The 23630-nt window shown below is 51.0% G+C and overlaps 13 protein-coding genes across 13 annotated transcripts; 6 read left to right on the top strand and 7 right to left on the bottom strand.

The window, feature by feature from the left end:
* Positions 1 to 11: 11 nt before the first annotated feature.
* N7515_008823 (zinc-dependent alcohol dehydrogenase) lies at positions 12 to 1188 on the top strand (the record flags this gene model as incomplete). The annotated part of the gene is made up of 3 exons (XM_056669567.1): positions 12 to 157; positions 221 to 948; positions 1004 to 1188. The coding sequence occupies 3 exons, from the start codon at positions 12 to 14 to the stop codon at positions 1186 to 1188; spliced, it is 1059 nt and encodes a 352-aa protein (XP_056519397.1).
* Positions 1189 to 1499: 311 nt separating this feature from the next.
* N7515_008824 (uncharacterized protein) lies at positions 1500 to 2753 on the bottom strand (the record flags this gene model as incomplete). Its single annotated transcript, XM_056669568.1, has 5 exons — positions 1500 to 1804; positions 1853 to 1952; positions 2009 to 2181; positions 2239 to 2416; positions 2487 to 2753. 5 exons carry the CDS (start codon positions 2751 to 2753, stop codon positions 1500 to 1502), a joined length of 1023 nt encoding a protein of 340 aa, XP_056519398.1.
* Positions 2754 to 3556: 803 nt separating this feature from the next.
* On the top strand, positions 3557 to 4171 carry N7515_008825 (uncharacterized protein; the record flags this gene model as incomplete). The annotated part of the gene is made up of 1 exon (XM_056669569.1): positions 3557 to 4171. One exon carries the CDS (start codon positions 3557 to 3559, stop codon positions 4169 to 4171), a length of 615 nt encoding a protein of 204 aa, XP_056519399.1.
* Positions 4172 to 4382: 211 nt separating this feature from the next.
* N7515_008826 (transcription initiation factor TFIID subunit 7 family protein) lies at positions 4383 to 5822 on the bottom strand (the record flags this gene model as incomplete). The annotated part of the gene is made up of 1 exon (XM_056669570.1): positions 4383 to 5822. The coding sequence occupies one exon, from the start codon at positions 5820 to 5822 to the stop codon at positions 4383 to 4385; it is 1440 nt and encodes a 479-aa protein (XP_056519400.1).
* A 280-nt stretch (positions 5823 to 6102) lies between these two features.
* N7515_008827 (Bromodomain associated domain protein) lies at positions 6103 to 6750 on the top strand (the record flags this gene model as incomplete). Its single annotated transcript, XM_056669571.1, has 1 exon — positions 6103 to 6750. The coding sequence occupies one exon, from the start codon at positions 6103 to 6105 to the stop codon at positions 6748 to 6750; it is 648 nt and encodes a 215-aa protein (XP_056519401.1).
* Positions 6751 to 7750: 1000 nt separating this feature from the next.
* Positions 7751 to 8014, bottom strand: N7515_008828 (uncharacterized protein; the record flags this gene model as incomplete). The annotated part of the gene is made up of 1 exon (XM_056669572.1): positions 7751 to 8014. One exon carries the CDS (start codon positions 8012 to 8014, stop codon positions 7751 to 7753), a length of 264 nt encoding a protein of 87 aa, XP_056519402.1.
* Positions 8015 to 8932: 918 nt separating this feature from the next.
* N7515_008829 (uncharacterized protein) lies at positions 8933 to 9623 on the bottom strand (the record flags this gene model as incomplete). Its single annotated transcript, XM_056669573.1, has 2 exons — positions 8933 to 9384; positions 9446 to 9623. The coding sequence occupies 2 exons, from the start codon at positions 9621 to 9623 to the stop codon at positions 8933 to 8935; spliced, it is 630 nt and encodes a 209-aa protein (XP_056519403.1).
* A 106-nt stretch (positions 9624 to 9729) lies between these two features.
* Positions 9730 to 10743, bottom strand: N7515_008830 (uncharacterized protein; the record flags this gene model as incomplete). The annotated part of the gene is made up of 1 exon (XM_056669574.1): positions 9730 to 10743. The coding sequence occupies one exon, from the start codon at positions 10741 to 10743 to the stop codon at positions 9730 to 9732; it is 1014 nt and encodes a 337-aa protein (XP_056519404.1).
* Positions 10744 to 10801: 58 nt separating this feature from the next.
* On the bottom strand, positions 10802 to 11053 carry N7515_008831 (uncharacterized protein; the record flags this gene model as incomplete). Its single annotated transcript, XM_056669575.1, has 1 exon — positions 10802 to 11053. The coding sequence occupies one exon, from the start codon at positions 11051 to 11053 to the stop codon at positions 10802 to 10804; it is 252 nt and encodes an 83-aa protein (XP_056519405.1).
* A 1291-nt stretch (positions 11054 to 12344) lies between these two features.
* Positions 12345 to 14624, top strand: N7515_008832 (uncharacterized protein; the record flags this gene model as incomplete). The annotated part of the gene is made up of 1 exon (XM_056669576.1): positions 12345 to 14624. One exon carries the CDS (start codon positions 12345 to 12347, stop codon positions 14622 to 14624), a length of 2280 nt encoding a protein of 759 aa, XP_056519406.1.
* A 323-nt stretch (positions 14625 to 14947) lies between these two features.
* On the top strand, positions 14948 to 17329 carry N7515_008833 (uncharacterized protein; the record flags this gene model as incomplete). The annotated part of the gene is made up of 7 exons (XM_056669577.1): positions 14948 to 15014; positions 15073 to 15169; positions 15235 to 15893; positions 15947 to 16017; positions 16078 to 16134; positions 16187 to 16492; positions 16550 to 17329. The coding sequence occupies 7 exons, from the start codon at positions 14948 to 14950 to the stop codon at positions 17327 to 17329; spliced, it is 2037 nt and encodes a 678-aa protein (XP_056519407.1).
* A 1868-nt stretch (positions 17330 to 19197) lies between these two features.
* N7515_008834 (Concanavalin A-like lectin/glucanases superfamily) lies at positions 19198 to 20238 on the top strand (the record flags this gene model as incomplete). The annotated part of the gene is made up of 1 exon (XM_056669578.1): positions 19198 to 20238. One exon carries the CDS (start codon positions 19198 to 19200, stop codon positions 20236 to 20238), a length of 1041 nt encoding a protein of 346 aa, XP_056519408.1.
* A 917-nt stretch (positions 20239 to 21155) lies between these two features.
* N7515_008835 (uncharacterized protein) lies at positions 21156 to 21507 on the bottom strand (the record flags this gene model as incomplete). Its single annotated transcript, XM_056669579.1, has 2 exons — positions 21156 to 21282; positions 21356 to 21507. 2 exons carry the CDS (start codon positions 21505 to 21507, stop codon positions 21156 to 21158), a joined length of 279 nt encoding a protein of 92 aa, XP_056519409.1.
* Between the last annotated feature and the right edge of the window lie 2123 nt (positions 21508 to 23630).

Genomic DNA, 23630 nt, shown 5'->3' on the forward strand with positions numbered 1-23630 from the left:
GATCGCTCGCAATGGCAAATTCCATTCCCCTTCTACAACAAGCCGCCTTGGTACAAGATCCGGGCGAGCACGCAAGCATCAAGCTTGCGCATAGCATACCTGTCTCAAATCCAGGAAGACATGAGGTTCTGGTGAAATTGACCTGCACCGGACTCTGGTAAGCAACGGAATATACCTATCCCCCGCTTCCCAAAGCCCCGCTAAAGTATCCAAACCAAAGTCGCTCTGAACTTCGCGCCGTCTTAGCATGGGGTATCTACAACTCCATCATCGGACACGAAGGAGTCGGCACAGTAGTGAAAACAGGAGATGAAGTCCCAGAGTCCCTTCTTGGAGAACGCGTCGGCGTCAAATGGCTATACAGTGCGTGCAACGAATGCTCCGTCTGTAAGCGAGGGTTCCCGCATAACTGCGCACAACAGCTCAATACAGGTCGCCATGTCCCCGGAACACTGCAGCAATATGTCATTACGGATGCGCGTTTCCTAACCCACATCCCAGAAGGCGTGGCGGATGAGATTGCGGCCCCGTTGCTCTGCGCCGGATTGACTATGGTCGGTGCTTTATCCAAGCTTGACAACGAATTGCAGGCTGGTGACTTTATTGTTATCTCGGGATCTGGCGGAGGTCTGGGCCATATCGGCGTGCAGATTGCGGCGAGGATGAAGAACTTGCGTGTTATCGCCGTGGATAGTGGAGAGGGGAAGAGGGCGCTTAGTTTGGAGTCTGGGGCGGAGGTCTTCTTCGACTATCGCACAGAGGATGTTATAGCTCGAGTGCATGAGTATACTGGCGAGGGAGCACATGCAACTATCGTGGTGCCGGGAACAGAGGAAGCGTTGAAGATGGCTCCTGACCTTGTGAGAAACATGGGATTCATTGTGAATGTTGGGCTTCCGCGGAATGACTTGCGCATCCCCCTTTCGGCAACGCTCTGTACGGCGAGAGGTATGGACCTGGTTTCTTGGATGGTCGAATCAAGTACTAACACCTGGAACAATAGGACTTACCTTCATAGGGTCCTCCGTTGGTACTGAGGACCAGCTGGCTGATTTATTGAAAGCCGCAGCTGCTGGAAAGATAACCCCATCGATCGAATCCTTTGATTTCTCTGACGTACCGACTCTGATCGAGGCGCTGAAGAAAGATGGTATCACGGGAAGGGCGGTAGTTACATTACCGCAGTAATTTGAAACTCTCAGTAGTTCAATTCCGCAAAATGATTTCAGTTCCTGCCTTGTATGATCATTGAAGTCTAATTTGGAGGCTTCTCGAGAAAGGAAGGCACGAAAGTAAACAGAATGATTGTTTGGAAGCAGCCACCCAAATGTTGGGAGCCTACCATGGCCACTCCTCCGTGCGGACTTGATTCGTACTAACTATATAAGCACCAGACATAAACTCAAGAACAAAGCCACCTCCAGGTTGATTAGTATGTGCGTGTGAGCAAAATGGACAATTAGATCAAAAGCTGGATATCTACGACGCAACCAACATCTCTAGCAACGCTCAAGCCCATGGGCAATGCTCTCCTCCATAGAGGTCCACCCATCCCGCCCACAGAATTCCTTCAGAAGTCTTTCTGCTTCCTTGGCAGGAAGGACTACACTCAGGTCACGTCCCTCGTCAACAGGAGGTTCGGGTATCGAAGTACTTTCGGGCCGCAGCTTGCGAACGGTGGAGATAATGTCAGTGAGGTTCACGGGAGCGGCGAAGCCGAAAAGTCGCCGCGAGACTGTGTTTGGATCGAGGAGGGCCGCTGCGTGGAGACGGGCAATGTCGCCGACATCGACGAAGTATTCTTCTCTGTATATCAGTCATGACCAAAGACCAATTCAACTGCAACACTTACGCGGAACAAATGTTTCGAAGATCAGTCTGTCTCCTTCGACTAGGCCACGGACCCAGGCCATGGTTGAGCCGCCCATCTCCTTGTGCAGGACTCTTCCCAGCTGTTGCAAGTCAATATTGCGGATTGTGGTCAATCTACGAAATGGGCATGACTCACGGTGAAGTCCGGTAGGACGGTATTGAATTGGAAGCCAGGGTTGTTCTCTTTCATCCATTTCCACGCTGCTTTCTCGGCCGCTGTTTTGGAGGCTGCGTAGCCGAAGAAGCCCTTCAAGCGATCGGGGGTGTTCGGATCACAGGCAGTTGTGATTGCCTCGTCATTCCAGGAATCTGCATAGCATTAGATCGTGCGACACTCATTTCTCTCGACATGGACATCAGGCTCACCCTCAGAAACAGTGATCTCCTTGTTCGACACCGGGAACAATGCCGCGATTGCAGAAGAGGTCATGACAACCCGTTTAATATCAGAGTGCCTGGATGCAGCTTCGAGCAGATTGTGAATTGCTCTCACTGCCCAACCAACAACCTCCTCTACATTCGGCTTGAAACTGGTATCCGTCGCCTAATTCGATCAACAGCGTCAGCCGTGTCCTCCCCCTCAAATTCCGCACTCCCCTGATGAAATAACATACCACGTGGGCAACGCCAGATACACCGTCCAGTACCTCGACGAGAATATCCACATTCTCAAAGCTCGTCAGAATCACCGACTCATACGAGTCAGCCCCGAACTTGTCCTGGAACATCTTGTCGAGCCATGGTTTGGCGGCGCGGACAGTCCCGCGAACCCGAAACCCTAGTTCCAGCAGGTTGTGTATAACATTACTCCCCACAAACCCATTGGCTCCTGTCACCAGGATGCGTGAGCCCTTTGGCAGATAGTAGAGAGCTTCAGCCATGGTATCGATATTGGACTGTTTGTGTGAAAACAAGGAGAGAGGAGAAGGGCATAGTTTGGAAGCGAGCGGGGAGGGAGACCCCCGGTGGAGCTTGAATAGAGTTCACTTTCCTCACCCACGCGGACGGCGTCGAAATGAGTTAGAAGAGGGGACCGCTTCATTTGGGTCTTACGGAGGGCAGCCCGAGGCCTAGGCTGTGTAATATCCTTGCCATTGGTTACCGAGTGAGTGGCTACATGTCATATGGGGATTTGACAGGGTGAGACTCGTTGCCTAGTCGAACTATTAATTCCCGGGTGTTTGGGAATCCCGAGGGTTTGGGTCTAGTGGAAGATCTGTGCGGCGGGACGAAACAGGGCGTCGGGTTGAGTTCTGAACTTCTGGTAAATTAGTGGGAAATGGGCCGGAAGGGGGGGCTGATCGGAGCCGTTTCGGTAGGGGTTAATTTGGCTAAGGGGATGGGTGGAGTACTGTGTTATGGCATGAACAATTATTATTTCGAGTTGTTTATCTTAAGGAAACTAGTACTTGTGTACAAAGAAACTCTGGCCAGGATCTTGTCAGGATATTGTCGGAACTACCTAATGCAACCTGATGCAGGGATTAACATCCTCGCTTTACTATTGGCCAAAAAAATTGACGTCATAAGTGGGGACGAAGTGTCACTTTCTTCAGCATGTGGGAATAAGTACAGAAGTAGGAGCTCGACTTGATTCTTTCATACTACATACAACATACAATCATTCTACGCAGTCATACATCTTCCAGTCAACTCTACGTACAAGAAACACCACATCATCAAAATGCAGACCCGCTCACAAACCAAAGCCAACCAAACACCCCAGCCACCAAAAGAAGCCGCTTATACTCAATCCTCTAATCCAGTCACACAAGCACCACCAGAGCAACGAGCCCCAACCGAGGCTATCAGACACCACGGAGACTCAATCGGATCTATAACCCGCACTGCACAGTCCAACCCATCCAGCGACGAAACACGTGCCAATCTAGACGCACAGCACAAGCAACACGAGCGTGAGATGCAGAATGCCGCCGACGTCGATCTAGACTACGGCGTCGAGCAACAGCCGGCGGAGGGATACATCGCTGATGCGGTGCAGCGGAAGGGGATGGGGACGCAGCGGGCTCAGGCTGGTGCTCATGCGGGGCCTGTTGGGAGTGCTGGTGGGCCTGGACATCCGGGTTTCGGGGAGGCGGAGGATACTGCGGCGAATATGGGGGAGAAAACAGCTGAACATGAGAGGATTCTTGGGGAGAGGGTTGGGAGGAGTCCGGCGATGGATGGGGAGGTTGAGGAGAGGGAGGGTGTTAGAAGGGAGAAGTTGGAGAGGGATGAGCGGTTGGATGTTAAAGGAGCGGTTGAGGAGGCGGCGGGGGAGCCGGTTGTGGGGAAGTAGGCTCTGAAGTTACTCGATTTGATGTTGGAGGGGGTTCTGCTGGACATGACTTTCATTAAGTATTCAGCTAGCTAAGCGCTGCTTGTATTAACATAGTCACCGGGAATGCACTCGGTCAGACAATCTCATCGGACATCGGGTATGATTAAAGAAATAGCGCTGGAATAAAAAGAGGTCACTCGTAGAGTGCTGTAAGATTGAGGATGAAAAATCAAAGATCGTCTCCGCCTGGCATGCCCATAGAGACCTTCTTGAGTTCCAGATCCTTCTTGAGCTCTTGGATTCGTCGGCCCATCTTGTTGCGAAGGATGTTATTTTGTACCTTCTCCCACTGTGCCGTTTCGGTGCGGATGAGAGCTTCCAACTCGGCGACTTCCTCGCGCTGCTGCTGGAGCTGTTGTTGCTGCTCAATCTGATCGTCATCGAGCTCCTCTTGACCATCATCGTCGTCCTCGTCGGAGATATTGCTTTCGTCGGCAGAGGTATCCCCGCGCTCGGTTGGTCCTCCAGCCGGCGTGAAGGGCTGCTGCGTGTCTGCCTGCTCCTTTCCGGCTCCAGCTGCCTCGTCATCACCGGCCAAGGCAGCCTCCATTTCAGCAGCGAGATCATCTTCAAAGTCGTCCATCATCTCTTCATCCGCTTCACCGTATGCATCCTGTTCATCGTCGTACTCCTCCTCATACTGATCGGTTTGCACCAATCCTTCAACGCGGTTCAGCGATGTACTGTCCACCAATTCAAACTTCGGAGCGAAGATAGAATTTTCATCCAGAGCCATGAGTTCTTCCACCGCCTTCTCGACCTGTTCGATTGTACGGGTGCTGACGCGGTCGCGGAATCGCCGCTTACGGACCCAGCGCAGGGGCGGTGCGAGACCGTGTGGGTACTGAAGTGTCTTTTCGTCAGGGCATTCGACGTCCGCGGGCAGTGGGTATTCCATAGCTTCCTGGTCGCTGTTGACTCGCCCTAATACTAAGAGCATTTGGCAAATGTCCGCTGACTTGTACCAACCTCGTCGGTCCCAACTCTTCATTCCTTCGATAACGCAAGGTAGATCCACCAGGGCCGCCGCATATTGTTTGTCTCTCACTTTCAAGATGGCACGCCGACCTTCACGCGTAAGGGGCTTGAATCCAAATTCCGAGTGATGGAAAGTCCTTTCGTTGATAGTTTTCCGTAGATGCTCGCAGTCCTCTCCTGGGAGCATGCGTAGAATGAATTGCTCTTCGATGGCAGGATCCTGCTCAGTATCCGAGGCCTCGGAGTCGTAGCCAACACCCACCGGTCGGTTGGGGACGATCCCCTTGTTCTTGATACGGATTGACTGTAGGCCAGGCTTCTTCGATGGGTTCAGCTTCAGGCGCTTGGGTCCTTGCAGGCTTGTCTCGGGCTCAGGCGCGGGCACGGGCAGCGCAGCAGCTTCCGCCGGCCGTTTCTTGACAACTTTCTTCTTCTTCGGTTTTTCATCGGGCTCCTCAGTTTGAGGCTTGCGTGCGATCTTCAGTGTGATCTTGCGTGGAGGTTGAGGCGTTTCGGTCGCGGGGGTTGCAGGCGCAGGCGCAGGCGTAGGCGTAGGCACTGGTGCCGGTGCAGGCGCTGCTTCGCCGGTTGGGGTTTCTGGCCGTCTCGAGAATTTGATCTTGAGAGGCATCGTGCCGGTAAAAGAGCTATCTGACTAGTAGGAGAGATAAAGACAGTAGGGAGTGATAGGATGGTGGTTGCGATAGGTGGAAGTGAGATGCGGCAAGTTGGAATTCTCCGCTTTGGATCGCGCGTGCGAACACCGCATCTCATCTCTCCAACATCTCTACTTATAAACTTTTACACTCTCCCTCTTTCTCCTTTCTACATCGCTTCCTTTCGAACCACCAATTTATCGGCATCTTTCATTCATCGTACATCTCGAGGAACGCTATCGCTACCACGGCAGAATGTCAGGCCCAAACCTTCATAATGCTCTCCTCCGTCCTCCGATCATCCAAATCCTCCGCGCTCAAGGGTTCCACTCGACGCGCCCTTCGGTGCTCGAGTCGCTCCAGGACCTGACTGGGCGTTACTTGATGCTCCTCGCTTCATCTGCAGTCGAACATGCCGCCAATGCGCACCCCGACGACCCCGTACCGGCCCTCGAAGACATCTACCAAGCTCTACAGGACGCCGGAGCTCTACGACCACAAATGCGCGAATGGGAAGAAGAATGGCATGGCGAAGAAGATATGCGTGGACTTGATGGATTCCTTGGCTGGATCACTGGGCCAGCCCACCGTGAAATTCGACGTATTGCGGGCTTCGTCCCAAGCGAGGGCGACATGGTGGATCCCGATGCGGTTGAAAAGGAGGACTACCTGACTGCCCTGAAGAAGAAACACAGCAAGACTGGTGAGGAGTCTCGTTACGCTGGCACTGTCCTAGGAAAGCACGCGGAGGAACACCCAGTCGTTATTGATGGTGGCGCCCCCAGCATTCAAGACTGGACCGCGCAAGTCCGCGCGAGGTCCTCTGAGCCAACGGGCAGTGACACATCGGGGTTTAGTGCTGCCCCAAGTCATCTCTCAGACGATCAAGCGATGGTCGCATGAAAGGCTCAACGGGGCCGGCATCTGAAAGAGTCCAACGCCAACTTCTCACCCACAAATACCCACAAATACCCCAAATGCTGGCGCCTTCCATACCCTTACAAATATTGGTCCCAGTCGAGCAAAAAGTGACTATCACACACGGCAGTCATAGCTCGTTGTCCAGGGTTGTTATCATCGCTAAAGCTTGATCTGCGACGTGTTCTTGCTGCCTCTTCCACGCAGTCAAACTCCCCCGACCACTTCGCAGACGTGTTTATGATACCCAATCAGATTGTTGGGAATACTACATGTCTGATAGCAAACGAATGCCGGACAATGCACACAACGACACGGTGGCTAGCAAGCAACTGCGATTGTATGTGCGGCGCTGGAGCAGAGTGGCGTTTTGCCCTCACACCTTTTCCTACAACGCATATGATTGTTCCAATACTCGAATCGAATATCGCTGGGTGATCCCTGGCCCGCTGAATCACACTGTGGTCCCTCCGAAATGCCTTGCCCTCGGCTTACCCCATGCTGCAGCCTCGCATGATTGGAACGATATCCTCAACATGGCTTTGATTCACACCGACCGGAAATACCCATTCATTAAAGAGCGCGCAAGAAATACTTCTATTTGTACATTAGCATAAATAACTGTCTCTCAACCCCTCTAATAGATAATGTAGCGGCGTGGTAGAACACATGCATAATGCATTACATGTCACGGAGCCACCTTGCCTCTCAATGGTCTAACATGTCCCAGATTGACCAGAGTACTTCGACTCCTTCCCAGTATGAAAGTCCCGAATCAGGGAGATTCTGCGCCATCATCGTAAACGGAACATCAGACCTATTCACATTCCCTATCAAGATCCCCCTGCGACTGATTCTTAGTTCCAGCTTCTCATAAACCCACCGTTCCTGGCGCCCTGCATCTCAGTACGAAGTGTAGTTGTGGAACTCGGTATCGGCATTCGCAACGACATGACATCCGCCCTCCTTACTGGGTAGTGCTTTGTTACCCGAAGAAATCGGATCCTACGCTGCTCGTGTTGTGTCCGACCCGTTCCCAGTCGATTTCGTCCAGGTTGTCTGATTTCCGGATTGCGCTGCTTATTATCCCAGTTTTTTGGTCGTCTCCACGTGCCATTCCATTCATGTCGAGCAGCCGAAGAAGATGTAGAAGGTAGAGCGGGAAGAGGAGGATTTCCGTTGTGTGGTCTAAGTCTCCGGTTCTCCAGTCCATCATGGGCAAGGCATATGGAGGCATCAACAAAGACATTATGAGAAGCATATCTAGACTTCTTTGAGCTTAGTATCAGGATGACAGGTCACAGGAAGTGTCGCAGGAATGAACATACAGTTCAGATGATACTTGCTGGAGCCTGAGGGAAAGTATCTACGAACCTTGACTTCTAACTAACTAACTAGTACTCCGTACTTCATATCCATTCAGATCCACTCGTCACACTAGTCCGTTGCTCCATTCCTGAAACAATTTAGCGGCCGGTCGGTGATCCACTAGAAGTGAACAAAGTACAAACTACAAACGGTTCCTGGCACAAATCTGAGGTTCTGATTGGTCGAGTTGGTTTGTATAGCCGTGAGCGTCCGCTTTTACATTGCCTACTTCCAACCTACTTATAAGTCTCAAGTCTTTGACCTGTGACTGTAATCACCCACTGATCAGTGTTAGTATCACCAGCTAGGTTCTGTGTACACAGTTAACTGGACAGTGTTTGCATGCACATAAGATGTTCTAGCCTAAGGTAGTTTGAGAAACGCTGGATTATGCCCACAATGACCTGCCTAACCAAGTTGGGTTCAACTCAGGAAAAAACCACCCGCTAACTATAGTGGACAGTGAACCACTTCTTGCTTCATTCTTGATCTTGTTCAAATTGCACATCCCACACGCTGGATGCGAATTCGACAAGTTCTTGTGTCTCAAAGACTATATCACGTTCTCTGTTTATTTGTGCGGGGCGTCGAAAAAGAGATTCAAAAGGGATCACGAGCTGAGGTAGAGGATGGGGATCAAAGTACACTGCACCATCAGATTTCCTACTAATGGTGAAGTGAGACCTGTTGGTAGGGTGAGAGGTTTGAGAGCTCCATTCCCACTGGTCGATCGTGATGTCGGGCCTTTTTGTATGGATTTTAACTCCGATAGCTACATTAGCCTCCTGTCTTGCTGGATTTATCCAGTACTGAGCATCACGGCGGAGCTTGGCGTAAGTCTCCGAATTGGCGACCTCCAAAATAACCGTGGGTCTCCTAGGAGTGCTTCGGGGGGTCTTCGTGGACCCCACCCCCCGTCTGCCTGCTTCGTTGTGCCATCTATGGCAAGCATCCCTGTGTTTCCCCAGGATTGAATTGCTTTATGCAGGCCCATTGGCTCAAGGGCCAGTTTAAGCATGTCGTGGAAAGCCATTTTGGCTTGTTCGTGCACCGGGCCGAGCATTTTGACGATAAGGATTTTTGTTTTCGGATTGAAAAATGTATTGGTACGAACAGGGGGATCCGAGTTGATGAAGTCGTGCTCGAAAACCGTTGGTTCAATAAAGAAGATGAGGTGTTCGCTGTGGTCTTCTTCCTCGGGGCTATGATCTTCGCCTGGCGTATTCTTAGTGTTGTCTTTCTCACCAGTGTCTTCCGTCTGTGGCAGCGTGATCGAATGGTCTTGGAGTCCTTCCCAACTTGCACCACTTACTTGCCCACGCTTTTGCCTTTTGTCCAACGCGGAAAGAACCATAGAGACGGTCATCCTCAAGCCAGATGATCTGGCAGAAATCGTCCATATTACTGTAGCGATATGTTTTGACCGAAGGAGGTAATCCTTCGATATCCTGCCGGCCATGTTCGAAGGCGCTATCATTAAACTCGAACATCTTTGTTTTTAGAGAAGAACTCTGCTGATATAGAGCTTGAGGATAATGTGGTTTATAGAGCTGGTAAGAAATAGTCTTTTAAGGCATTAACAAAAAATCTACCTCATTATGACTGTACTGTGTCGTAACATCTCGTCGGTTTCCATACATCGGTCTGGGAGAGGAACGGATGGAGTAAATCAGAGCCGAGCGTTACACCCACAAAGTCCAAGTGTATAACGCTGGTCCACAGAAGCCACCCTTCCCATGACATCTGCATTATAAAGAAAATAGAGGCATCTGTTTCGAATGCACTGCAAATCTCAACTTGCATGTTCGCCGGGAGTGAGCGAACGGCTTTCGAAAAGCTATCCACAGCGTCTCGTTGCCCCTCAAGCGTCAGCTTCACCAGCACGTGCTTCTGGCTCACCCCAGATACTGGCCGGGGGATGCGGGATGTACTAGCGTTATTGAACCCAAGGCTGATGGTTCCGGTGCCGCTTAAGGTTTCAAAGACGGCGTGAGGGGCATTCTTCGGCTTTTCGAGTTGTACCTGCTGGTACCACTCAGCCGTTGTAAAATTCTCTTGGCCCTTGAACCTTTGCACGGCGCGGAACAGTCTTTGGGTGAAGGAGGCGCGATTCGAGCGTTCGGATGCAATTTCATGAGCTCCACACGCCGCAATGATCTGAATGTTTGTTGTCGAGTTGGGCTGCCGTGCTGCAGCGGCCGCATGGCAGCAATCGAGTATTACCAGAGAATCCACTGGCTGTGCTGATTCCAGAGTACCTATGATGGAACGCCACCGAATTCTTTTGTGGCGTGACGTGAAGCACAGAGCACCATCATGAAGGCCACCATGACCAGCATAATAAAAAATAAACAGAGAGGATAGTGAGGAGCGGATGCATTGTCCAAGGAGTTTGTCAAGCTTCTCTTGGAGGCTCCAGGCGGGTGTTTGGTCTGAATTGGGGATCAAGTCACCCGCAAAGCAACCTGCGGCCGCAAGCCCAAGCCCAAGCACCATACCCGTCTCATTCCCAACCAAACCAAGTTCGAGCAGAAAGCTTCCTGACCTTGAAGCGGCGCTGCAGCAAGTAGCTTCCGCACGGAGCAAGTACCATGTGCGAAAGATTGGCATGTTGATCCGGTGCTAAAATGATACAACTCATGCGGAGGATGACATGGTGACAATGGAGTCAATTCTGAAACCGCTTGGGGTCCAATGCAACAGCCATGTCATCCTCCGCATGAGTTGTATCATTTTCCCACCGGACCAACATGCCAATCTTTCGCACATGGTACTTGCTCCGTGCGGAAGCTACTTGCTGCAGCGCCGCTTCAAGGTCAGGAAGCTTTCTGCTCGAACTTGGTTTGGTTGGGAATGAGACGGGTATGGTGCTTGGGCTTGGGCTTGCGGCCGCAGGTTGCTTTGCGGGTGACTGCGACATCTTGCTAAGAGAACAACAATGTGAGTCTGTGCATAAAGTGAGGGGACTGATCTTGGCCTCACTTGTCGTTTGAACGGGACTGGTAGTGGTGTAGAAATCAGAACGGTGATTTGTTGTTTGGCAAAAAAAAGTAGTGGTACAGAAATCGGGCAGAAGGTTGATCGTTGTTCGAGGAAAAAATAAAGGAGAGTTGGGAAAGGGGCGTGGTATCTATATCTGTGAGACTGTGATTTTGGTGCCTTCCCAATTGGGCGACGGCGACCATCCATGGATTCGGTTGGTCACCTGCCTATTGTTCTCTTGCTCCTATTGTTGACTCATAACTCTCTTATTATTGTTCTATACTCTCACTGAGACGATGAAGACAAACAGGATGGAATTGATTCCTTGACCTAAAACAACACTGGGAAGAAAAGAAAGAGAAAAGAAAGAGAAGAAAGAGGCGTAGAGCACTACGGCTGAGCTCCTCCCTCATATGACAAGCTCTTCCCCTAACAGTCCTGGTTTCAGTGCTCTCGTCATATCACCCCCCTCCTAGACACGTTCATTCCCTTTGAACGGGTTTATTGTCGTCTGCATGATCATCTGGGTACTCGTCGGCGCGCACTGAAACAGTAAAACAACGACACGAGCTTTGTATAGGTTTGTAGGCTTGGAACTTTCCCTCTAGGTGCTACTGCGTATAATGATATCGTCCCTATTAGGTGGCTACGCCATACCATGCCGCCCACTCCATGTCTCGACTAGATCTACATAAATCGCGAATTTCATTTCAAATTTTCAATGGAAGTTTCATCTCTTATACCACTCAGCAAATCACCCGAACAATGTCTTATGCAATGACTTCACAAGATACGAAAGAGTACCTGAGCTCAGCTAGGTAGGTAAGGCAGGACCCTGAGGACTTCTAACATTTCATCTACCATTCATCTGCATGTGATACATGGGGACGGTCGCTCGCCGGATTCGCGGCTATGCGTTTTGCCCCCGAACAGCCACACGCGACGATCCGTCGGGACCGTCGGCTGTGGAGTCAATTTTTCCATCAGCATTGGCCGTGGCTAATTGGAATCATGGAATGAGCTGATCTTCATCAAAAAGTAACGACATGGGTCTCGTTTCATTGGCCCAGGACCATAAACCTCCGCTAACTATCAAACCAAGTGGGACGGAAAAGGTCCTCAGATGTCATCGAAGATTCTGCAGAATCCAGGGACACTATCGGCAAAGCTTTAAAAGATAACAGGCGCCGCAGGGACATTTCTCGTTCTGTTCCAAGTCTCATTTCGGCATGCGCTCTCCCAGTACCTGGCTCTGGGCCTCTCTTGTGGTCTCCGCGGCGCCGTCCCTCGCGGTCTATGCCCCATTGAGCCTGGGCAATGGCTTCGAGCTCACTGCGAATGGGAAAGCAAATCATCTCTCGATCACTCAAGATGGTCACCCAATTTGGGACACTGTGCCAGGACAGGGATTCCTCAGTGCCAGCGCTGGAGACGACGAGATCATCGCTGCCAACGGTAACTTCAAGATCAAGGAAATTGACCAGAACAAGTGCACCGGTCAGCAGATCACCAAGATTGGTCTACGTCAATGGCACGGCAGCACCAATGACCATGCTGCTGTTGTTGAAGGTCATCTTACTGGCTGTGGCGATGCCACTGCTCCTTTCATCGTCGCCTTCTGGGTGCCATCTCAGTTCCCCGATCGCATTGCCTTCCGCGCCAATGTCAACTCGAACGCTTCGGATTCCACGAAGCTGTTCCTGACCTACCGCTCTTCTCCTGCTGAGGACTTCTACGGTCTTGGTGGCCAGGCCTCTTTCGCATCATTGAAGAACCAGACGGTCCCCATCTTCTCCCGTGAACAGGGTGTCGGCCGTGGCGATCATCCAACGACTGACCTTGAGTCTGAGGACAGCTTTTTTGCCGGTGGAGATCGCTTCACCACCTACTCCGCTGTCCCTCAGTACATCAGCTCCAATGCCCGGGTGTTCCACCTGACACAAGAGAGCTCCGCCTACACCACCTTCAATTTTACAGATGCCCGCGCCGTCACTGTTAGATACAGTGGCCTGGATGTTGATGGATACTTCATGCAAGCTGAGAACATGCTGAACGGTATTACCATGCTGACCGATTACACCGGCCGCATGCCCGAACTGCCCAAGTGGGTAGACACCGGTGCTGTACTCGGTATCCAGGGTGGACAGGCAAAGGTCAACCGCATTGTCGATCAGGGACTCAACCAGACATGTCCCATTGCCGCTGTCTGGCTTCAGGATTGGTCTGGCACCCACTCGCAGAGTGTTTCCTACATGTCTCTCAACGTTTCCCGACTCTGGTGGAACTGGGAGTCTGATTCCAAGCTCTACCCAAATTGGAATGAGTTTGTGCAGAATCTACGTGATGACCACGACGTCCGCACTCTCTCATACATCAATCCATTCTTGGCGAACGTCAGCACCAAGCCTGATGGATACAGCTCCAACCTCTACGAGGAGGCTACCAAGGGAGGATACATGATCCAAAACTCTACAATAAATGATACCTCCGTTATTTCCAGTGGTCCTGGCCTTGACGCCGGAATCCTTGATCTCACAAACCCCGCTGGCCGATCCTGGTTCAAGAACGTCCTACTGTCTCAAGTCTGGAACGCCAACATCTCTGGTTTCATGACCGACTTCGGCGAATACACTCCTATCAGCCCCGACACCCGCTTCGCCAACAAGAGCATCGATCCCTTGGTCTACCACAACACCTACCCTCGTGAGTGGGCCGCCCTTCACCACTGGATCGGAAAGAGTGTTCCCAGCTTCAAGGATGCTATTCTCTTCCACCGTTCATGCGCCATGGCCGCCAACCGCTATATGAACCTCTACTGGGCTGGTGATCAGGACACCAACTGGGGTGTCAATGATGGAATCAAATCTTCCGTCACTGTTATGGGTCACATGGGTCTGTCCGGTTACGCCCACGGCCACACCGAGATTGGTGGCTACACAACTACTTGGGACAGCAACGGCGTTGTCAACCGCTCCGCCGAGCTGCTCGGCCGCTGGGGAGAACTCTCTGCCGTTGCCAGCACAGTCTTCCGTACCCACGAGGGTAACGTCCCTCAGGTCAACGCCCAGTTCTACTCCAACTCCTCGACCTACTCCTGGTTCAGCTACAACGCGCGTATGTTCACCAGTCTTGCCGCCTACCGTCGCCGCATCTTGGACACCGAGAGCAAGAGACTGGGGTGGCCCTTGCTCCGCATGCCCGTTGTCTACCACCCCAACGACGTAAAGGCCAAGGCAATCAGCTACGAGAGCTTCTACCTGGGTGCTGATCTGTACGTTGCGCCTGTCCTGGATCCCGGTCACACCGGCGTCAGCGTCTACTTCCCCGGCAAGAACCAGACCTTCACCCACGTCTGGTCTGGCAAGAAGTACCACGGTGGCCAGACCGCACGGGTATCCGCACCCTACGGAAAGCCTGCTGTCTTCCTTGTCAACAACACCAAGAACCCCGACTTGGATGAGTTCCTGCAGTTTGTCCGCAAGGAGAACAGCACTGTGATTCGTCCTTGATAGTCACGTATAAAAGTCCGAAGCCCGACTTTGAGACGTTTCAATGAATCGGTGTATGAATTAGAATCGTATCCTGGTCATAATCAAACCCGATCGTCTTGAATCCGTATAGATCGACACGCTCCGCACCTTCTTCTGAAATGTTACAGTTACATTTCCCCTCACTTCGTAAACAAATATTCCAGATTCGGACCATTTTGCACCGACTCGCTTGTAATTTTACCGTCTGGCAGTCGGTTGTCGGCTATTGGTATTTACTTCAAAAGGCAACCCGAAGGAGTGAAAGTTGTGTTGTACAGTTTCAAGGATTGTCGACGATCACCATGAGGTTGCTTAACGCTACACTTTGTTTGTTGCCAATCGCAATAAAGGCAAGGGATACTGATGAACGTAAGTTTTCTATTTTGATTCACTATAAGATTATAAAATAACTAACGCCGAGATTCAGTCGTCCCATTCGCATACGAACCCTTACCACTTGGAAGTATAACACCAAACGGGTGGCTCAGAACAGAGCTCGAAGCCTCTGCAGCAGGACTAGGAGGGTAAGTAATCACCCCGGATAAGGTCCCTCTAGCCTCCAAAAGGCAACCCAACTAACGAATAATAGCCATCTATACGACTTTTACCGCTACGTCGCAAACTCCTCCTGGATTGGTGGCGACCAAGAGTACAGCGGACTTAACGAAGCCCTCCCTTACTGGCTAAACTCCATAGTCCCACTATCCTACACACTCCAAGACGACCGCTTAAAAGCCGATATCAAAACCGTCGTCAGCAAAATCCTCGACCTCATCCAACCCGATGGCTGGATTGGACCTGAAACTCTCGAAGCGGGCAACCGACTCATCTGGGCTCGAACCCCTGTCTTTCTAGGATTGACGAACCTCGTCGATGCCGATCCGGAGACATATGAGGAACCTATTATCAATGCCCTGTTTCGGTTCAACGAGTTGATGAATTCGATGCTGAAGAATAATGGCACGGGGATGATCTATCATGATGGTGACAAGCCTAGTGCAGATGATTTCATTTGGTTCCGGTCTAGGTCGCAGGATATGGTTGTTTCACTGCAGTGGATGCTTGATTATCATCCGGGAGATAAGAGTGAACTTCTGAGGGAGAATATTCGGCTGATTCATGAGTATTCATACAAGTGGGAGGGGTGGTATACGGAGGGGAGTTATATTCGGGAGGATCTTAATTCGGTGTCTCAGGAGGTTGCGGATCGGGAGTGGCCGTTTTTGCATGGTGTTACTGTTGCTGAAGGTACGTTTGATGCGTGGTCGAGAGAATGTTGAAGCTAATGTATGATGTTGCAGCTTTGAAGTATGCTGCTGTGTTCAGGCGTTCTACTCACAATGATAGTCTGATCACTACTGCCAAAAATGGGGTATGCTCACACGGTTCTCAAACTTCAACTATCCCTGGAGTTATCGCTAATTCTCTGCAGGTTGACTGGACATTCAAATATCACGGCTCAGCTTCTGGCTCCATTCTAGCTGACGAGGTGAGTGAACCTGCCAATAGTCAAAATTCTGGAGAAAGCTGACACAAGACAGCGTCTCGCTGGGCTGGATCCATTCTACGGATCCGAGCTCTGCACCGATGTTGAAACGATCTACTCACTTGCATATAACTACTTGGCAATTGGTGACCCAGACTACGCAGACCGTACGGAACTGGCAGCTTTCAATGCTTTACCAGCAGCGATGTGGCCCGACTGGACGTCGCATCAATATATGACTCAGCCAAACCAGCCATTTTCCAAGAGGCTTTCAGAGTCGCCTTTCTGGAATGTCAATACTGTTGGTCAGACCTTTGGTGTTGAGCCGAATTATCCATGTTGTACTGTCAACCATCCTCAGGTATGATACCCAACCCATCGTAACAACTAGACAATGATTGCTGAAATACTTGCACAGGGGCTGCCCAAATTTACAATGTACAGTTTCCTCAAGAACGGCAACAACGGACTAGTCCACGCCCTCCTCAGTCCAGGCAAAGTGAACACCAAAATCAACGACAAGGAAGTTACAATAGACTGCCAAACCGACTACCCATTCAACACGAGCCTATCGTACACAATCAACAGCGAGACGTCCTTCGACTTCTACCTCCGCGTTCCACAATGGTCAACAGGAATCAAGATAAACCAGCAACCCTCTCCAATCGACTCAAGGACAGGCCTAACAAAAGTCCGGATTCAATCTGGAAAGACAACCCTCAACTACGATATTGGCATGAATATCCAAACCAAATCCAGAGCCAATGATACAATCGCCGTTTACCGCGGTCCAATTCTATACAGCCTATACATCGACCCAATAACCACAAGCGGTCCACCCCTCTATTATAATACACAGCAAGAATGGCCAGAAGGGACATATCCACCCCAGATGCAAGATCATTCTTTGACAAATGCAACTGAGTGGAACGTGGCTATTGACCCGTCGACGCTGACTTTCCATTCTGGGGCTGGGTCTTTGCCTTCGCCTACTTTTGATGATGGGAAGTTGCCTATGTATGTCACTGCACAGGCTTGTCTGATTGATTGGCCTTTGTTCAAAGGGTCTGTTCCTGCTTCTCCGCCCGCTAAGGAGGACAGGGTTTGCCTTGGAGACAACTTTGTTGCGACGCTGCGGCCGTATGGGAGTTCCAAGTTGCATATGTCTGATCTTCCGACTATTGATCTTGGGGGCTAGGGGAATCTTTTGGAATGGGGGTGATTCCGCTGTTTATAGTTTGTGAATAGTTGCGGTTGTTGAGGAATATTTTGAGGTCTTGAGAATAGACTCGACCTTATGTTTGAACGCCTAAAGTTTCTGTGGGGATTGGTCGAATCAGGCAATTCTCTAAGTGAGCCCTGGGTATTTCATAGTATTCATTCATAGAAGAGAAGCTAATGGGCACGTACGCTATTCAAAATCATTGCGTGCGAGTTCTGTGTTTAGAGAGCTTTCCGCTAACTGGCGAGCGTTCCGCCAACTGGCAAGTCTATATCCAGTAGGTAATATTGATCCCACAGCGACACGTGCCGCGTCTAAAGTGTTTAATCCTATGGCCGACGGTATCCATTTCGAGGCTGGTTCACAACTGAATCTCATCGACCTCGAACTCAGCGGTACCTAGCCCGGTAGGTAGTGACCTAGCGCGGTCGATAGCCTTAAGAACATACCAGGTATTTGTGAACACATTCCATAGCTTTGATCGACCAGGTACACACCTCCAGGTTGATGTGAGCCTCAAACATCCACGCGAGGTACCTAGGAGAAATAAGTAGGGTATAATAACTATCTAAAAGGCCCATGATACTTAGAGGTGCACTTGAAAGGTATTAGAAATTAATCAATCAATCGAATTCCACTGAACTTTTGCTCTGTCGGTACTATGCCAAGCTGATGGCGGCGAGACTCAGGGGAAAACGGAGCGGCATACTTGTTGCATCCAACTTAAGCAAGACCTTGGCCCATTGTTCTAGAAAAAGGAGTCTTGAAAACATTATCGTTGATACCGGCTTCACGGTCAGCGTGGCTGGCGTTCAGTTCCTTGAGCTCGCCCTCACCAGATGCTCCAGTTAACTCAGCATGATTGGATTGTGGTTGCCAGCCGGAACAGAATTGCACACACCCACCCACAATCAAAGACCCCGGCAGCCGTAAGACCATGGACAAAGAAAATTAAAGATCCTATACAAACCTCCAAGTAACCTCTGGATGCTGGTTGATGGCATAGGTTAATTCGGCGCTATTTTGAAATGCAAAGCGTACCAGCCCCCGAATCTCAAATCAAGCTTCAGACACCGGTGGACAGCAAATGCGACCCCGTTGTCCAGCACTATGGGTCGACCAACACACTGACAAATACAGAGGGAGAATGGTTTCCGCACTGGCAATTGATCTAGAGAAGCGACGGCGAGTGAAGCTTTACGGCACAATGGTGGGAGGCTCGCTGTCTGATGGAGACACGGGCCATGCACAATTGGTTGTGCATATCGACGAGAGCCTTGGGAACTATCCCAAATACATGAACACAAAGCATATTGTGCCCGTGCCGCTTGAGCCCAAAAAGGCAAAACTAACTGCATACAGTAATTCACAGGTCCGCCGTTTACACAGTAGAACAGAACAGGAACAATTGCTCTAGGCAATGAGTGGCAGCTTTCATATCCTCGCTAGAGTAGTTGGTAGGTATGGATCTAATTGTGGTTCAGCCAGACATCCGATGCAGCCTTAGGTGTACAGCGTATATCGGCAGCCCTGGTATCCATTCACAAGAACTGCATAGAAGAGAGCTAGCATGAACGAATAGCCGCAGTATTTTAAAGCCTCGGTGAGGTCCACGGACAGGACTGGACTGAAACCTGCTTAGTACTTGCCTGATATCTCGAGGGAAGGTGTGAGCGCGAATGGCTCTTACTCGTATAGGCAATCGATCTCTGCGCCTTCCTGTTCGAGTACGGCCACACACGCTTAAGAATAAATTCGTTGACCTCGGTACTTCTTCATCGTCGTTTCCTATCCCAAATCTACTCTATCAACAGCACGTGCCGATAACGTTATCGATCGCAAATATGAATCGTTTCATCTTCTTCGCGGCCTTGGCTTCCATCCTTTCCCTCATTCTCGCTGAAAACGTCCCAGATTGCAATGCTTTCGCCAAAACCTGCCCTGCCAATAAGGGTACTACCAAAGCTCGTCTCTACTACGACTTGACCAAGCTCGATGCTTTTAACGACTGGACCACAAGTGGTGGAGACGTGTTCAGCGGCCCCAATGGCGCTGAGTTTACTATCAACCAGCAGGGCGAGGCCCCAACTATCGTCACTGATTTCTACATCCTCTACGGTGAAGTCTCGGTTGAAATGAAGGCTTCTGCTGGCAACGGCATTGTCAGCTCTGTCTACATGTTATCTGACGATAATGATGAAATCAACTGGGTAAGTATCCTTTGCGATAAGTCTGCCAAGTATTTATTTCTAATGGCTACAACACAGGAAGCATTGGGTGGATACACCGACAACCTGGAAACAGATAACATCTGCAAAGGCGACACCAGTGAGGACTACAATCGCTGGAGCTGGCAGCCGGTGAGCACACCCGAGGAGGTATTCCACAAATACACCTGGATTTGGACCAAAGAGAAGCTGTACTGGATCCTCGATGGCAGCCTCGTTTGGACGGTCAGCTATGCCGATGCGAAACGTGGCTCTCGCTACCCGCAAACGCCAATGCGCGTGCGGATTGGTATCCGGGCAGGGGGTGATCCGAGCAGGCTCAAGTGCACGATTGACTGGGCCGGCGGCGAGACTGACTACTCCAAGGCTCCATTCACGACGTATGTCAAGTCCGTCGAGATCGTGAACTTTACCCCGGCGGAGAGTTACACCTATTCCAATGACTCTGGTTCCTCAGGTAGCATTGTGATTCATCGGCTTGCCTCTTTCGATCTCCCCTCACTTGAAGACTTGACTTCAGTCACGTCTTTCGTTACCTCTACCCCGACGGCGACCTTGGCTGTATCGTCTTCTGAGATGCCCTCGCCTACTGACTCGCTCTCCACTTCCGACTCGACGGCCCACTTATCTGACGAGCTGGCCCCCATCACCCACTAGTGCATCGAGGTCCGAGCCGGAAGAAACTGGGTTGGGGACCAGTTCGGCCTCGGGCGCTATCTCCTCTCTGCCGATCGTCCTTTGGGCGATCGGTGCAGAAATCTTCTTGTCGTGCTGTTCTGCCTTGTGGGGGCCATCCAGATGGCGCTGGGGCTCCTCCAGCATGATAGAATTTGAAGCGGTGGCGTCCTGGTAGCCCTGCTTCTAGCATCCTCTAGTAGGATGCCGTTTTTAGCTTCTTTATGCATAATAAAAGCGTCGTTTTTATCACCAAATCTCAAGGACAACAGTAAATCCAATGCCGCTTTACGAGTAATGAACAAACGGTATCCAGATGTAGTTAGTTATTTATGAGAGTGAATTCAAACGAGACTATGTACATTCATCCGTACACCAGGCATCAATATGGAAGCAGGTAGAGGGCCTGCCTTATAACTTTGAAGACTTTGAAAAGCGGGCCAGTTATACAATGCGGCCACTCAGCTCAATCGGTTCCCACTCGGAGGCCGATACGGCTGCGCCGTCTCGTATTTGCTCTTCTCCACCACACAGTCGGCCTCGGTCAGAGGTTCGTGTCGGGTAGCCGCCAGGTCATGGGAGGCTTTCGTCGGTAGCATTCTGATGTCGTGCCATATTTGCTCAGGTGCTCCTATTTGCACCTTGCACTTTGGCCGGTTATGGCTGACGTCCTCGACCGGAAGAAACGTCTCTCGTGTGAATTCTTCAAACAGGAGATCGACGAATTGCTCGAGAAAGTCGAAATGGCGTAGGGCCCTGTGGCCCACATAACGAGTGCTTTGGCTACGAAATAAGGCAGGTTTCCACTCCTGTCGGTGTTTTTTCCCTCGCCATGGAATGGCCAGTTGTCAGGGCAGTGAAAGCATATTCCGATTCGGCTTCACTGTCCGTTGCGCCTGTCAAGGCCAACTTGCCTTCTGGTTCTTTGGTGTTAGGCGTCGGCAGAGACTGAGGGGGTCGCCACCACCACCAGCACCGCGAGATTCCTCGCCACCACGGCGGTCGTCACGGCCGCTGTAGCGGTCTCTGCCTCCGGGCGGCGCCTCTTATTCAGAATTATGAGGCTCGTCATAATAACCGCCCTCGCGGCCTCGCTTACGCTCTGGGTCCTCGTAATCGTGACCTTGTGGCTGGAATGGCAGCTGGAGGTGGAGGACTATGATCCTCCTGTAGGCCAAGGACGGCTATACCAATCGGGATTCGCGACCTGTCATGCGAAAGGGCAAACACGTTAGCCATCAAACAGCCCATGTTGTTCCGGTTCCGATGGGTATGGATAACTTACAGAGGCGTTCGGTCGAGGGGAAGACGCGCTGTACGACCATTGTGATTTGTATCGTCACTACCTGTTGCGGGTATCTGATGGGAACTCGACGGGAACTCGACGGGAACGCCTCTGCGAGCATCGGGTTCTGGATTGTCGATTTGTTCAGTACATTGCCGAGGGGTTTGAAGAAGTCCACCATCACTCGGTCGACTATGTCGCAGGGCTTGCAACCAGGGCGCCCAGTGGTCTCCCTTCTTAACCCCCTTCAGATATCGGTTTGGCATCTCGACTTTTTCCGTACAACGCCACGAAGAGTCTGTGCGAAGCCTACGGGAGACAACCCTGGGAGCAATATAAGTCAGTGATCAGCTCGGAAACTTCCTTCTGGTTCAGACGACCTAGGATAGGGTACGCACTTGCTTGGAGGGGATTCATGACAGCGTCGACGATGCCATTCGTCGTATTGATGGCAGCATCGGCGATGGCCGAGATGATGGCCACGCCATCGAGGCGACCGTCAATCAACGGTGCTCAGGAGCAAGATGCTGGGTCTCAAAGGCACTCGACCTCCATTGGAGATTGTTTGAGATGCCTATCTTTGATCTGCGAGCAACTGGGGCTCCGTCCCTTGTGGACCATCGGAGAGAAAGCGATGCACTCCTCGGACTCCGTGTCGTCTGCAGCCGTCAGTATCAACTTTCGTGATGGAGATGGTCTGCGGGCGATGGGTAAAAAAGATGAAAAGAAAAAGAAATGAAAGGAGATAGAAAGAGAGGGAAGAGATGGCGGGATCCTTACAGAGTGAGTGAGACGAGGGGTGGAGCCCCCCTCGAGGCAGCGAGACCGCCGACATCAAGGCCGCCGACGTCGAGACAACGAGGCAGCCGAGGGAAGGATGCGCTTGGGGCCCTTGATTTTCTACTCGGACGTCATGAGGTGCCTTGTCAACCGATTCCGCAGACCAGATCAACCATGGTGTGGCAGGTATATTGACTGGTCTGGGGATGAAGGTTGATGGGGAATCAATTGAGAAAGGGGAAGATGAAGTGAGAGGGAGAGAGGGCACGACTGATCACGCGAGCATATGACCTACAGCCTTGGAACGGCATAAGCGCTTGCTATACCTGGACATTGGACATGAACAGGTCGTTTAAGGCGAGCGCATTGGAGGGACGTGTCACATTGTGCTTTCGTGAGGCTGCGTTGCCGCTCACACTTCACCACGACATCATGCCCATTGGTATTCGTGTCCACCTGCTCCCTTTTCTCAAACGGTTGATCTTCAACCATGTTCAATCCGGTATCTACTTACACGACACAAGGGATTGTGTAATGTCCTGGGTTGACTGGTGGGTTTGCTAATCGATTGAGACCAAGTACAAGAGCCATGGACGGTTTCAGCCAATCATGAGTTATGACAAAGTGAAATGTGTCCCGATGAGCCGTGGGGTGCACTTCTCGTACTGACATCCGTCTCAACACCGAAGTAGAAGCTAAAAGATGGCTCGGCAGAGCACCGAGAGCAGGCACAGACCGGAGGGGAAAATCAGCCGTTTGATCGATGGTGAATGCATCAAACAACATTCTACGTGCTGCGGGGGCCAATGGCTTGTATAACTACTCTTTGGTTCCTCGCCGACTGATATATACCCAGTTCGGCCATATTACCCGCCTGGTGGACGCTTTACTTGAAGTAAGTTATATTCTGCATTCCCGCGCACTGGTTATAGCCTTATAGGTACTGTCAGAACGGAGTCCTCAAATTACGACAGTATAGGTTTCAAACGAAGTGCAAGCGAAATGCAGACAAACGAAGCCCAAACCTGTCACACCAACCAATCTTTTATCCATCTGCCGTAATTTGCGGTCAATCGCTGTTTCAACAGAGTACTCGCATTACGCCTGGGCAGCATACTTGAATGTCTTTCCGAACCTTGGCCGGCTCTTCGTTATCAACAGGAAAAGCTGTACAGTGGGCTTCCGTATAAGTCATCGTCTTATAATTCGGAGTTTGCGCCTCATTTTTCATTATACCTACACGGTTACACGCATATTCCAAACCCCTAGCCCGACTCCCCGTTATCAAGGCGGGATACTCACCTGTTGG

The sequence above is a fragment of the Penicillium bovifimosum genome, assembly GCF_028826915.1.
Source record: "Penicillium bovifimosum strain IBT 22155 chromosome Unknown utg000006l_segment0_segment0, whole genome shotgun sequence".
NCBI classification, from domain to species: domain Eukaryota; kingdom Fungi; phylum Ascomycota; class Eurotiomycetes; order Eurotiales; family Aspergillaceae; genus Penicillium; species Penicillium bovifimosum.